Here is a 13,812-nt window from a genome sequence, read left to right as displayed (position 1 = left end):
GATGCCTTATTCACAATTTTCATTGCTTTTGCTTCCAGGGCAGGCGATAGTGCATTCTGCAGGTAAATCGGGCTTCTGTAATTTCACTCTATGTACTGAGAGTTGTCAAATTTTCAACTACACGGGAAAATGTCAAACCACTACAGCACCCACCACTACGCCCAGCACACCCGAATCTACAACAACAGTAACAATAACTCCCAGCTCAACAGCAACAACAACCTGTTCCTGCAAAACCAATGGACAAATACTGTCACCTGGTAAGTGTATCAGCTATTAACAATCTGATGCAATCACAAGTCAATACGAGATACTTGGAAGCAATGCCTAATATGAATCACTATTGAATACATAATTGAATCTGATCATTGAAGTGTAGTTCCAATCCTTTCCATAACATGGTTTTAAGAGAAGTGGATGTTTTGGGAAAACACTCGGTCAAAGTTCAGCGAATGATTTCCATTGAAACTATTGATCCCTACATTTCCCATGGAGGGCCACTACATGTATTTGGGAGCAGCACAGGCTGACCTGTTATAAATCGTCCTCTTCCTGCTATTCCCATTTGTGAGGAAATCCTCCAGCTTTCACTTTCACGTGACAGGAGCAGAAAGCCACAGATTTCCACCCAAGTTGCTGAGCTCTGCTTTTTAACCCGTGTCCTATTGAAATACAGGAACCAGACCTGGTATTAATAGGGAGGAGTCAAGGCAACTCCAGTATATAACGTGCCTGCCTGAAATTGGCATTTGCAGCAAAGTCAAGAACCTCTTACAAAGAGATTATATTTATTAGACAACTTTGTAACTATTGAGCTTCTTCTGCTGATTCCTCTGCTTCGTTCTCTCACACAAACAGCTGTGTGACATCCAACCTCGGAATGTTTCCTCTGGGCAGAGAAATTATTTTGATTGTACAAGGATGACAGCAGTTTCAGTCTGGCACACTGAATTATTCTGCATTTTGCTAATTTTTATGCTTTGTTTTTATGGTACCTCTGTACCTCACCATTTACCCAGTATGTCAGTCACTTGCTGTGCTGTCCTGATATCTCAGATTTTCATGCCGTGTCTTGAGATCTATGCAAGAGTTGCTCCTGTAACCTCAATTGAAATCCTCAGTATGGTGGGGCAATTTAAGGAGGGCCACTTGTCAACACAGGTGGATTTGAAACTTGTACGTTGAGGAAAACTGAGAGCACACAACTCAAAAGAAAGTCTGCATGCTTTCGAAATTATTGCTGCCAGTACAAGCGTGCCAATGCTTATTGACCTGATTGGACAATCTACTGTCTGTATTTCTAAAGGAGTCAGAATCCCAATCAAAAGATTAACAGCAGCATTAAAATAGCAGATGTAAGAATGTCATACGAGTCCATGAAACAATTAAGTGCTAATATCAATCATAATTTCCAAGCCCGACGCCATATTCCTTGGGGTCCAAAGTGCTTGAATTGTAACCGTACCGCCTTGTTCTTAGTATTTAAATCTCTTTAATGAGGCGCAGTCATCTATATTGATAAATATAATATCTGAATTAAATGGTGCAATTTGATGCCTTATTCACAATTTTCATTGCTTTTGCTTCCAGGGCAGGCGATAGTGCATTCTGCAGGTAAATCGGGCTTCTGTAATTTCACTCTATGTACTGAGAGTTGTCAAATTTTCAACTACACGGGAAAATGTCAAACCACTACAGCACCCACCACTACGCCCAGCACACCTGAATCTACAACAACAGTAACAATAACTCCCAGCTCAACAGCAACAACAACCTGTTCCTGCAAAACCAATGGACAAATACTGTCACCTGGTAAGTGTATCAGCTATTAACAATCTAATGGAATCACAAGTCAATACGAGATACTTGGAAGCAATGCCTAATATGAATCACTATTGAATACATAATTGATTCAGATCATTGAAGTGTAGTTCCAATCCTTTCCATAAGTGGATGTTTTGGGAAAACACTCGGTCAAAGTTCAGCGAATGATTTCTATTGAAACTACTGATCCCTACATTTCCCATGGAGGGCCACTACATGTATTTGGGAGCAGCACAGGCTGACCTTTTATAAATCGTCCTCTTCCTGCTATTCCCATTTGTGAGGAAATCCTCCAGCTTTCACTTTCACGTGACAGGAGCAGAAAGCCACAGATTTCCACCCAAGTTGCTGAGCTCTGCTTTTTGACCCGTGTCCTATTGAAATACAGGAACCAGACCTGGTATTAATAGGGAGGAGTCAAGGCAACTCTAGTATATAATGTGCCTGCCTGAAATTGGCATTTGCAGCAAAGTCAAGAGCCTCTTACAAAGAGATTATATTTATTAGACAACTTTGTAACCATTGAGCTTCTTCGGCTAATTCCCCTGCTTCATTCACTCACACAAACAGCTGTCGCATCTAACTTCTCCATGTCTTTGTCTGGGCAGATAAATTATGTTCATTGTACAAGGATGACAGCAGTTTCAGTCTGGCACACTGAATTATTCTGCATTTTGCTCATTTTTATGCTTTGTTTTTATGGTACCTCTGTACCTCACCATTTACCCAGTATGTCAGTCACTTGCTGTGCTGTCCTGATATCTCAGATTTTCATGCCGTGTCTTGAGATCTATGCAAGAGTTGCTCCTGTAACCTCAATTGAAATCCTCAGTATGGTGGGGCAATTTAAGGAGGGCCACTTGTCAACACAGGTGGATTTGAAACTTGTACATTGAGGAAAACTGAGAGCACACAACTCAAAAGAAAGTCTGCATGCTTTCGAAATTATTGCTGCCAGTACAAGCGTGCCAATGCTTATTGACCTGATTGGACATTCTACTGTCTGTATTTCTAAAGGAGGCAGAATCCCAATCAAAAGATTAACAGCAGCATTAAAATAGCAGATGTAAGAATGTCATATGAGCCCATGAAACATTCAACTGCAAATACAAATTGTAATTTCCATGCCTGACGCCATATTCCTTGGGGTGTAAAGTGCTTGAATTGTAACCATACAGACTTGTTCTTAGTGCTTAAATCTCATTACAAGAGACGCAGTCGTCTATGTTGATAAATATAATATCTGAATTAAGATGTGCAATTTGATGCCTTAATCACAATTTTCATTGCTTTTGCTTCCAGGGCAGGCGATAGTGAGTTCTGCAGGTAAATCGGGCTTCTGTAATTTCACTCTATGTACTGAGAGTTGTCAAATTTTCAACTACACGGGAAAATGTCAAACCACTACAGCACCCACCACTACGCCCAGCAGACCCGAATCTACGACAACAGTAACAATAACTCCCAGCTCAACAACAACAACAACCTGTTCCTGCAAAACCAATGGACAAATACTGTCACCTGGTAAGTGTATCAGCTATTAACAATCTGATGCAATCACAAGTCAATACAAGATACTTGGAAGCAATGCCTAATATGAATCACTATTGAATACATAATTGAATCAGATCATTGAAGTTTAGCTCCAGTCCTTTTCATAACATGGTTTTACAATAAGTAGATGTTTTGGTAAAACACTTGATCAAAGTTCAGCGAATGATTTGTTTGGAAATTACTGATCCCAACATTTCCCATGGAGGGCTGTTGTCTGCACATATTGGGGTGGAGCAGAGGTTCACCTGTTGTAAATCATTCTCCTCTTGCTATTCCCGGTTGTGAGGAAATCATTCAGCTTTTATTTTCACGTGCCATAAGCATAATGGCACATGTTTCCACCCAAGTTGCTGAGCTTTGCTTTTTGTCCTGCGTCCCATTGAACTTCCGTTACGCAACCTGGTTTCAATGGAGAGGAGTCAAGGCAACTCCAATATACAATGCATGTGCCTGGAATTTGGCATTTCCAGCAAAGGCTATAACCTCTTCCGAAGAGATTATATTTATCAGACAACTTTGTAACCCTTGAGCTTCTTCAGCTAATTCCTCTGCTTCATTCACTCACCTCACACAAACAGCTGTAGCTTGTTGTGACATTCAACCTCTCCATGTGTTCGACTGGGCAGAGAAATTATTTTGATTGTACAAGGATGACATCAGTTTCAGTCTGGGCCGCTGAATTATTCCGCTTTTTGCTTATTTTTATGTTTTGTTTTTATGGTTCCTCTGTACCACACCATTTACCCAGTATGTCAGTCACCTGCTGCGTTGTCCTGACATCTCACATTTTCACGCTATGTCTTGAGATCTATGCAAGAGTTGCTCCTGTAACTTCAATGGAAATCCACAGTATGGTGGGGCAATTTAAGGAGGGCCACTTGTCAACACAGGTGGGATTTGAAACTTGTACGTTGAGGAAAACTGAGAGCACACAACTCAAAAGAAAGTCTGCATGGTCTCAAAATTATTACTGCCAGTACAAGCGGGCCAATGTTTATTGATCAGATTGGACATTCTTCTGTGTGCATTTCTAAAGGAGGCAGAAACCCAATCAAAAGATTAACAGCAGCATTAAAATAGCAGATGTAAGAATGTCATACGAGTCCATGAAACAATTAAGTGCTAATATCAATCATAATTTCCAAGCCCGACGCCATATTCCTTGGGGTCCAAAGTGCTTGAATTGTAACCGTACCGCCTTGTTCTTAGTATTTCAATCTCTTTAATGAGGCGCAGTCATCTATATTGATAAATATAATATCTGAATTAAATGGTGCAATTTGATGCCTTATTCACAATTTTCATTGCTTTTGCTTCCAGGGCAGGCGATAGTGCATTCTGCAGGTAAATCGGGCTTCTGTAATTTCACTCTATGTACTGAGAGTTGTCAAATTTTCAACTACACGGGAAAATGTCAAACCACTACAGCACCCACCACTACGCCCAGCACACCTGAATCTACAACAACAGTAACAATAACTCCCAGCTCAACAGCAACAACAACCTGTTCCTGCAAAACCAATGGACAAATACTGTCACCTGGTAAGTGTATCAGCTATTAACAATCTAATGGAATCACAAGTCAATACGAGATACTTGGAAGCAATGCCTAATATGAATCACTATTGAATACATAATTGAATCAGATCATTGAAGTGTAGTTCCAATCCTTTCCATAACATGGTTTTAAGAGAAGTGGATGTTTTGGGAAAACACTCGGTCAAAGTTCAGCGAATGATTTCTATTGAAACTACTGATCCCTACATTTCCCATGGAGGGCCACTACATGTATTTGGGAGCAGCATAGGCTGACCTGTTATAAATCGTCCTCGTCCTGCTATTCCCATTTGTGAGGAAATCCTCCAGCTTTCACTTTCACGTGACAGGAGCAGAAAGCCACAGATTTCCACCCAAGTTGCTGAGCTCTGCTTTTTGACCCGTGTCCTATTGAAATACAGGAACCAGACCTGGTATTAATAGGGAGGAGTCAAGGCAACTCTAGTATATAATGTGCCTGCCTGAAATTGGCATTTGCAGCAAAGTCAAGAGCCTCTTACAAAGAGATTATATTTATTAGACAACTTTGTAACCATTGAGCTTCTTCGGCTAATTCCCCTGCTTCATTCACTCACACAAACAGCTGTCGCATCTAACTTCTCCATGTCTTTGTCTGGGCAGATAAATTATGTTCATTGTACAAGGATGACAGCAGTTTCAGTCTGGCACACTGAATTATTCTGCATTTTGCTCATTTTTATGCTTTGTTTTTATGGTTCCTCTGTACCACGCCATTTACCCAGTATGTCAGTCACCTGCTGCGTTGTCCTGACATCTCACATTTTCACGCTATGTCTTGAGATCTATGCAAGAGTTGCTCCTGTAACTTCAATGGAAATCCACAGTATGGTGGGGCAATTTAAGGAGGGCCACTTGTCAACACAGGTGGGATTTGAAACTTGTACGTTGAGGAAAACTTAGAGCACACAACTCAAAAGAAAGTCTGCATGCTTTCGAAATTATTGCTGCCAGTACAAACGTGCCAATGCTTATTGACCTGATTGGACATTCTACTGTCTGTATTTCTAAAGGAGGCAGAATCCCAATCAAAAGATTAACAGCAGCATTAAAATAGCAGATGTAAGAATGACATATGAGCCCATGAAACATTCAACTGCAAATACAAATTGTAATTTCCATGCCTGACGCCATATTCCTTGGGGTGTAAAGTGCTTGAATTGTAACCATACAGACTTGTTCTTAGTGCTTAAATCTCATTACAAGAGACGCAGTCGTCTATATTGATAAATATAATATCTGAATTAAGATGTGCAATTTGATGCCTTAATCACAATTTTCATTGCTTTTGCTTCCAGGGCAGGCGATAGTGAGTTCTGCAGGTAAATCGGGCTTCTGTAATTTCACTCTATGTACTGAGAGTTGTCAAATTTTCAACTACACGGGAAAATGTCAAACCACTACAGCACCCACCACTACGCCCAGCACACCCGAATCTACAACAACAGTAACAATAACTCCCAGCTCAACAGCAACAACAACCTGTTCCTGCAAAACCAATGGACAAATACTGTCACCTGGTAAGTGTATCAGCTATTAACAATCTGATGCAATCACAAGTCAATACAAGATACTTGGAAGCAATGCCTAATATGAATCACTATTGAATACATAATTGAATCAGATCACTGAAGTTTAGCTCCAGTCCTTTTCATAACATGGTTTTACAATAAGTAGATGTTTTGGTAAAACACTTGATCAAAGTTCAGCGAATGATTTGTTTGGAAATTACTGATCCCAACATTTCCCATGGAGGGCTGTTGTCTGCATATATTGGGGTGGAGCAGAGGTTCACCTGTTGTAAATCATTCTCCTCTTGCTATTCCCGGTTGTGAGGAAATCATTCAGCTTTCATTTTCACGTGCCATGAGCATAATGGCACATGTTTCCACCCAAGTTGCTGAGCTTTGCTTTTTGTCCTGCGTCCCATTGAACTTCCGTTACGCAACCTGGTTTCAATGGAGAGGAGTCAAGGCAACTCCAATATATAATGCATGTGCCTGGAATTTGGCATTTCCAGCAAAGGCTATAACCTCTTCCGAAGAGATTATATTTATCAGACAACTTTGTAACCCTTGAGCTTCTTCAGCTAATTCCTCTGCTTCATTCACTCACCTCACACAAACAGCTGTAGCTTGTTGTGACATTCAACCTCTCCATGTGTTCGACTGGGCAGAGAAATTATTTTGATTGTACAAGGATGACATCAGTTTCAGTCTGGGCCGCTGAATTATTCTGCTTTTTGCTTATTTTTATGTTTTGTTTTTATGGTTCCTCTGTACCACACCATTTACCCAGTATGTCAGTCACCTGCTGCGTTGTCCTGACATCTCACATTTTCACGCTATGTCTTGAGATCTGTGCAAGAGTTGCTCCTGTAACTTTAATGGAAATCCACAGTATGGTGGGGCAATTTAAGGAAGGCCACTTGTCAACACAGGTGGGATTTGAAACTTGTACGTTGAGGAAAACTGAGAGCACACAACTCAAAAGAAAGTCTGCATGGTCTCAAAATTATTACTGCCAGTACAAGCGGGCCAATGTTTATTGACCAGATTGGACATTCTTCTGTGTGCATTTCTAAAGGAGGCAGAAACCCAATCAAAAGATTAACAGCAGCATTAAAATAGCAGATGTAAGAATGTCATACGAGTCCATGAAACAATTAAGTGCTAATATCAATCATAATTTCCAAGCCCGACGCCATATTCCTTGGGGTCCAAAGTGCTTGAATTGTAACCGTACCGCCTTGTTCTTAGTATTTCAATCTCTTTAATGAGGCGCAGTCATCTATATTGATAAATATAATATCTGAATTAAATGGTGCAATTTGATGCCTTATTCACAATTTTCATTGCTTTTGCTTCCAGGGCAGGCGATAGTGCATTCTGCAGGTAAATCGGGCTTCTGTAATTTCACTCTATGTACTGAGAGTTGTCAAATTTTCAACTACACGGGAAAATGTCAAACCACTACAGCACCCACCACTACGCCCAGCACACCTGAATCTACAACAACAGTAACAATAACTCCCAGCTCAACAGCAACAACAACCTGTTCCTGCAAAACCAATGGACAAATACTGTCACCTGGTAAGTGTATCAGCTATTAACAATCTAATGGAATCACAAGTCAATACGAGATACTTGGAAGCAATGCCTAATATGAATCACTATTGAATACATAATTGAATCAGATCATTGAAGTGTAGTTCCAATCCTTTCCATAACATGGTTTTAAGAGAAGTGGATGTTTTGGGAAAACACTCGGTCAAAGTTCAGCGAATGATTTCTATTGAAACTACTGATCCCTACATTTCCCATGGAGGGCCACTACATGTATTTGGGAGCAGCATAGGCTGACCTGTTATAAATCGTCCTCGTCCTGCTATTCCCATTTGTGAGGAAATCCTCCAGCTTTCACTTTCACGTGACAGGAGCAGAAAGCCACAGATTTCCACCCAAGTTGCTGAGCTCTGCTTTTTGACCCGTGTCCTATTGAAATACAGGAACCAGACCTGGTATTAATAGGGAGGAGTCAAGGCAACTCTAGTATATAATGTGCCTGCCTGAAATTGGCATTTGCAGCAAAGTCAAGAGCCTCTTACAAAGAGATTATATTTATTAGACAACTTTGTAACCATTGAGCTTCTTCGGCTAATTCCCCTGCTTCATTCACTCACACAAACAGCTGTCGCATCTAACTTCTCCATGTCTTTGTCTGGGCAGATAAATTATGTTCATTGTACAAGGATGACAGCAGTTTCAGTCTGGCACACTGAATTATTCTGCATTTTGCTCATTTTTATGCTTTGTTTTTATGGTTCCTCTGTACCACGCCATTTACCCAGTATGTCAGTCACCTGCTGCGTTGTCCTGACATCTCACATTTTCACGCTATGTCTTGAGATCTATGCAAGAGTTGCTCCTGTAACTTCAATGGAAATCCACAGTATGGTGGGGCAATTTAAGGAGGGCCACTTGTCAACACAGGTGGGATTTGAAACTTGTACGTTGAGGAAAACTGAGAGCACACAACTCAAAAGAAAGTCTGCATGGTCTCAAAATTATTACTGCCAGTACAAGCGGGCCAATGTTTATTGATCAGATTGGACATTCTTCTGTGTGCATTTCTAAAGGAGGCAGAAACCCAATCAAAAGATTAACAGCAGCATTAAAATAGCAGATGTAAGAATGTCATACGAGTCCATGAAACAATTAAGTGCTAATATCAATCATAATTTCCAAGCCCGACGCCATATTCCTTGGGGTCCAAAGTGCTTGAATTGTAACCGTACCGCCTTGTTCTTAGTATTTCAATCTCTTTAATGAGGCGCAGTCATCTATATTGATAAATATAATATCTGAATTAAATGGTGCAATTTGATGCCTTATTCACAATTTTCATTGCTTTTGCTTCCAGGGCAGGCGATAGTGCATTCTGCAGGTAAATCGGGCTTCTGTAATTTCACTCTATGTACTGAGAGTTGTCAAATTTTCAACTACACGGGAAAATGTCAAACCACTACAGCACCCACCACTACGCCCAGCACACCTGAATCTACAACAACAGTAACAATAACTCCCAGCTCAACAGCAACAACAACCTGTTCCTGCAAAACCAATGGACAAATACTGTCACCTGGTAAGTGTATCAGCTATTAACAATCTAATGGAATCACAAGTCAATACGAGATACTTGGAAGCAATGCCTAATATGAATCACTATTGAATACATAATTGAATCAGATCATTGAAGTGTAGTTCCAATCCTTTCCATAACATGGTTTTAAGAGAAGTGGATGTTTTGGGAAAACACTCGGTCAAAGTTCAGCGAATGATTTCTATTGAAACTACTGATCCCTACATTTCCCATGGAGGGCCACTACATGTATTTGGGAGCAGCATAGGCTGACCTGTTATAAATCGTCCTCGTCCTGCTATTCCCATTTGTGAGGAAATCCTCCAGCTTTCACTTTCACGTGACAGGAGCAGAAAGCCACAGATTTCCACCCAAGTTGCTGAGCTCTGCTTTTTGACCCGTGTCCTATTGAAATACAGGAACCAGACCTGGTATTAATAGGGAGGAGTCAAGGCAACTCTAGTATATAATGTGCCTGCCTGAAATTGGCATTTGCAGCAAAGTCAAGAGCCTCTTACAAAGAGATTATATTTATTAGACAACTTTGTAACCATTGAGCTTCTTCGGCTAATTCCCCTGCTTCATTCACTCACACAAACAGCTGTCGCATCTAACTTCTCCATGTCTTTGTCTGGGCAGATAAATTATGTTCATTGTACAAGGATGACAGCAGTTTCAGTCTGGCACACTGAATTATTCTGCATTTTGCTCATTTTTATGCTTTGTTTTTATGGTACCTCTGTACCTCACCATTTACCCAGTATGTCAGTCACTTGCTGTGCTGTCCTGATATCTCAGATTTTCATGCCGTGTCTTGAGATCTATGCAAGAGTTGCTCCTGTAACCTCAATTGAAATCCTCAGTATGGTGGGGCAATTTAAGGAGGGCCACTTGTCAACACAGGTGGATTTGAAACTTGTACGTTGAGGAAAACTGAGAGCACACAACTCAAAAGAAAGTCTGCATGCTTTCGAAATTATTGCTGCCAGTACAAACGTGCCAATGCTTATTGACCTGATTGGACATTCTACTGTCTGTATTTCTAAAGGAGGCAGAATCCCAATCAAAAGATTAACAGCAGCATTAAAATAGCAGATGTAAGAATGTCATATGAGCCCATGAAACATTCAACTGCAAATACAAATTGTAATTTCCATGCCTGACGCCATATTCCTTGGGGTGTAAAGTGCTTGAATTGTAACCATACAGACTTGTTCTTAGTGCTTAAATCTCATTACAAGAGACGCAGTCGTCTATATTGATAAATATAATATCTGAATTAAGATGTGCAATTTGATGCCTTAATCACAATTTTCATTGCTTTTGCTTCCAGGGCAGGCGATAGTGAGTTCTGCAGGTAAATCGGGCTTCTGTAATTTCACTCTATGTACTGAGAGTTGTCAAATTTTCAACTACACGGGAAAATGTCAAACCACTACAGCACCCACCACTACGCCCAGCACACCCGAATCTACAACAACAGTAACAATAACTCCCAGCTCAACAGCAACAACAACCTGTTCCTGCAAAACCAATGGACAAATACTGTCACCTGGTAAGTGTATCAGCTATTAACAATCTGATGCAATCACAAGTCAATACAAGATACTTGGAAGCAATGCCTAATATGAATCACTATTGAATACATAATTGAATCAGATCATCGAAGTTTAGCTCCAGTCCTTTTCATAACATGGTTTTACAATAAGTAGATGTTTTGGTAAAACACTTGATCAAAGTTCAGCGAATGATTTGTTTGGAAATTACTGATCCCAACATTTCCCATGGAGGGCTGTTGTCTGCATATATTGGGGTGGAGCAGAGGTTCACCTGTTGTAAATCATTCTCCTCTTGCTATTCCCGGTTGTGAGGAAATCATTCAGCTTTCATTTTCACGTGCCATGAGCATAATGGCACATGTTTCCACCCAAGTTGCTGAGCTTTGCTTTTTGTCCTGCGTCCCATTGAACTTCCGTTACGCAACCTGGTTTCAATGGAGAGGAGTCAAGGCAACTCCAATATATAATGCATGTGCCTGGAATTTGGCATTTCCAGCAAAGGCTATAACCTCTTCCGAAGAGATTATATTTATCAGACAACTTTGTAACCCTTGAGCTTCTTCAGCTAATTCCTCTGCTTCATTCACTCACCTCACACAAACAGCTGTAGCTTGTTGTGACATTCAACCTCTCCATGTGTTCGACTGGGCAGAGAAATTATTTTGATTGTACAAGGATGACATCAGTTTCAGTCTGGGCCGCTGAATTATTCTGCTTTTTGCTTATTTTTATGTTTTGTTTTTATGGTTCCTCTGTACCACACCATTTACCCAGTATGTCAGTCACCTGCTGCGTTGTCCTGACATCTCACATTTTCACGCTATGTCTTGAGATCTGTGCAAGAGTTGCTCCTGTAACTTTAATGGAAATCCACAGTATGGTGGGGCAATTTAAGGAGGGCCACTTGTCAACACAGGTGGGATTTGAAACTTGTACGTTGAGGAAAACTGAGAGCACACAACTCAAAAGAAAGTCTGCATGGTCTCAAAATTATTACTGCCAGTACAAGCGGGCCAATGTTTATTGACCAGATTGGACATTCTTCTGTGTGCATTTCTAAAGGAGGCAGAAACCCAATCAAAAGATTAACAGCAGCATTAAAATAGCAGATGTAAGAATGTCATACGAGTCCATGAAACAATTAAGTGCTAATATCAATCATAATTTCCAAGCCCGACGCCATATTCCTTGGGGTCCAAAGTGCTTGAATTGTAACCGTACCGCCTTGTTCTTAGTATTTCAATCTCTTTAATGAGGCGCAGTCATCTATATTGATAAATATAATATCTGAATTAAATGGTGCAATTTGATGCCTTATTCACAATTTTCATTGCTTTTGCTTCCAGGGCAGGCGATAGTGCATTCTGCAGGTAAATCGGGCTTCTGTAATTTCACTCTATGTACTGAGAGTTGTCAAATTTTCAACTACACGGGAAAATGTCAAACCACTACAGCACCCACCACTACGCCCAGCACACCTGAATCTACAACAACAGTAACAATAACTCCCAGCTCAACAGCAACAACAACCTGTTCCTGCAAAACCAATGGACAAATACTGTCACCTGGTAAGTGTATCAGCTATTAACAATCTAATGGAATCACAAGTCAATACGAGATACTTGGAAGCAATGCCTAATATGAATCACTATTGAATACATAATTGAATCAGATCATTGAAGTGTAGTTCCAATCCTTTCCATAACATGGTTTTAAGAGAAGTGGATGTTTTGGGAAAACACTCGGTCAAAGTTCAGCGAATGATTTCTATTGAAACTACTGATCCCTACATTTCCCATGGAGGGCCACTACATGTATTTGGGAGCAGCACAGGCTGACCTGTTATAAATCGTCCTCTTCCTGCTATTCCCATTTGTGAGGAAATCCTCCAGCTTTCACTTTCACGTGACAGGAGCAGAAAGCCACAGATTTCCACCCAAGTTGCTGAGCTCTGCTTTTTGACCCGTGTCCTATTGAAATACAGGAACCAGACCTGGTATTAATAGGGAGGAGTCAAGGCAACTCTAGTATATAATGTGCCTGCCTGAAATTGGCATTTGCAGCAAAGTCAAGAGCCTCTTACAAAGAGATTATATTTATTAGACAACTTTGTAACCATTGAGCTTCTTCGGCTAATTCCCCTGCTTCATTCACTCACACAAACAGCTGTCGCATCTAACTTCTCCATGTCTTTGTCTGGGCAGATAAATTATGTTCATTGTACAAGAATGACAGCAGTTTCAGTCTGGCACACTGAATTATTCTGCATTTTGCTCATTTTTATGCTTTGTTTTTATGGTACCTCTGTACCTCACCATTTACCCAGTATGTCAGTCACTTGCTGTGCTGTCCTGATATCTCAGATTTTCATGCCGTGTCTTGAGATCTATGCAAGAGTTGCTCCTGTAACCTCAATTGAAATCCTCAGTATGGTGGGGCAATTTAAGGAGGGCCACTTGTCAACACAGGTGGATTTGAAACTTGTACGTTGAGGAAAACTGAGAGCACACAACTCAAAAGAAAGTCTGCATGCTTTCGAAATTATTGCTGCCAGTACAAACGTGCCAATGCTTATTGACCTGATTGGACATTCTACTGTCTGTATTTCTAAAGGAGGCAGAATCCCAATCAAAAGATTAACAGCAGCATTAAAATAGCA

At 40.6% G+C, this 13,812-nt stretch overlaps 1 protein-coding gene across 1 annotated transcript in view; it reads left to right on the top strand.

Annotated features, from left to right (window-relative positions):
- Positions 1 to 3,217: 3,217 nt before the first annotated feature.
- LOC137307996 (mucin-2-like) overlaps positions 3,218 to 13,812 on the top strand; it is a 31,977-nt gene continuing 21,382 nt past the window's right edge. Inside the window, exons 1-8 of the mRNA XM_067976966.1 lie at positions 3,218 to 3,348; positions 4,415 to 4,563; positions 4,699 to 4,920; positions 6,252 to 6,473; positions 7,824 to 8,045; positions 9,376 to 9,597; positions 10,928 to 11,149; positions 12,500 to 12,721. Coding sequence (XP_067833067.1) covers positions 3,218 to 3,348; positions 4,415 to 4,563; positions 4,699 to 4,920; positions 6,252 to 6,473; positions 7,824 to 8,045; positions 9,376 to 9,597; positions 10,928 to 11,149; positions 12,500 to 12,721 — 1,612 coding nt within the window. The remainder of the gene's footprint in view (positions 3,349 to 4,414; positions 4,564 to 4,698; positions 4,921 to 6,251; positions 6,474 to 7,823; positions 8,046 to 9,375; positions 9,598 to 10,927; positions 11,150 to 12,499; positions 12,722 to 13,812) is intronic.

This window comes from Heptranchias perlo, unplaced genomic scaffold, assembly GCF_035084215.1.
Source record: "Heptranchias perlo isolate sHepPer1 unplaced genomic scaffold, sHepPer1.hap1 HAP1_SCAFFOLD_117, whole genome shotgun sequence".
Lineage (NCBI taxonomy): Eukaryota > Metazoa > Chordata > Chondrichthyes > Hexanchiformes > Hexanchidae > Heptranchias > Heptranchias perlo.
Note: the sequence above shows the minus strand (reverse complement) of the source record. Positions and strands in the feature narration are given on the sequence as shown.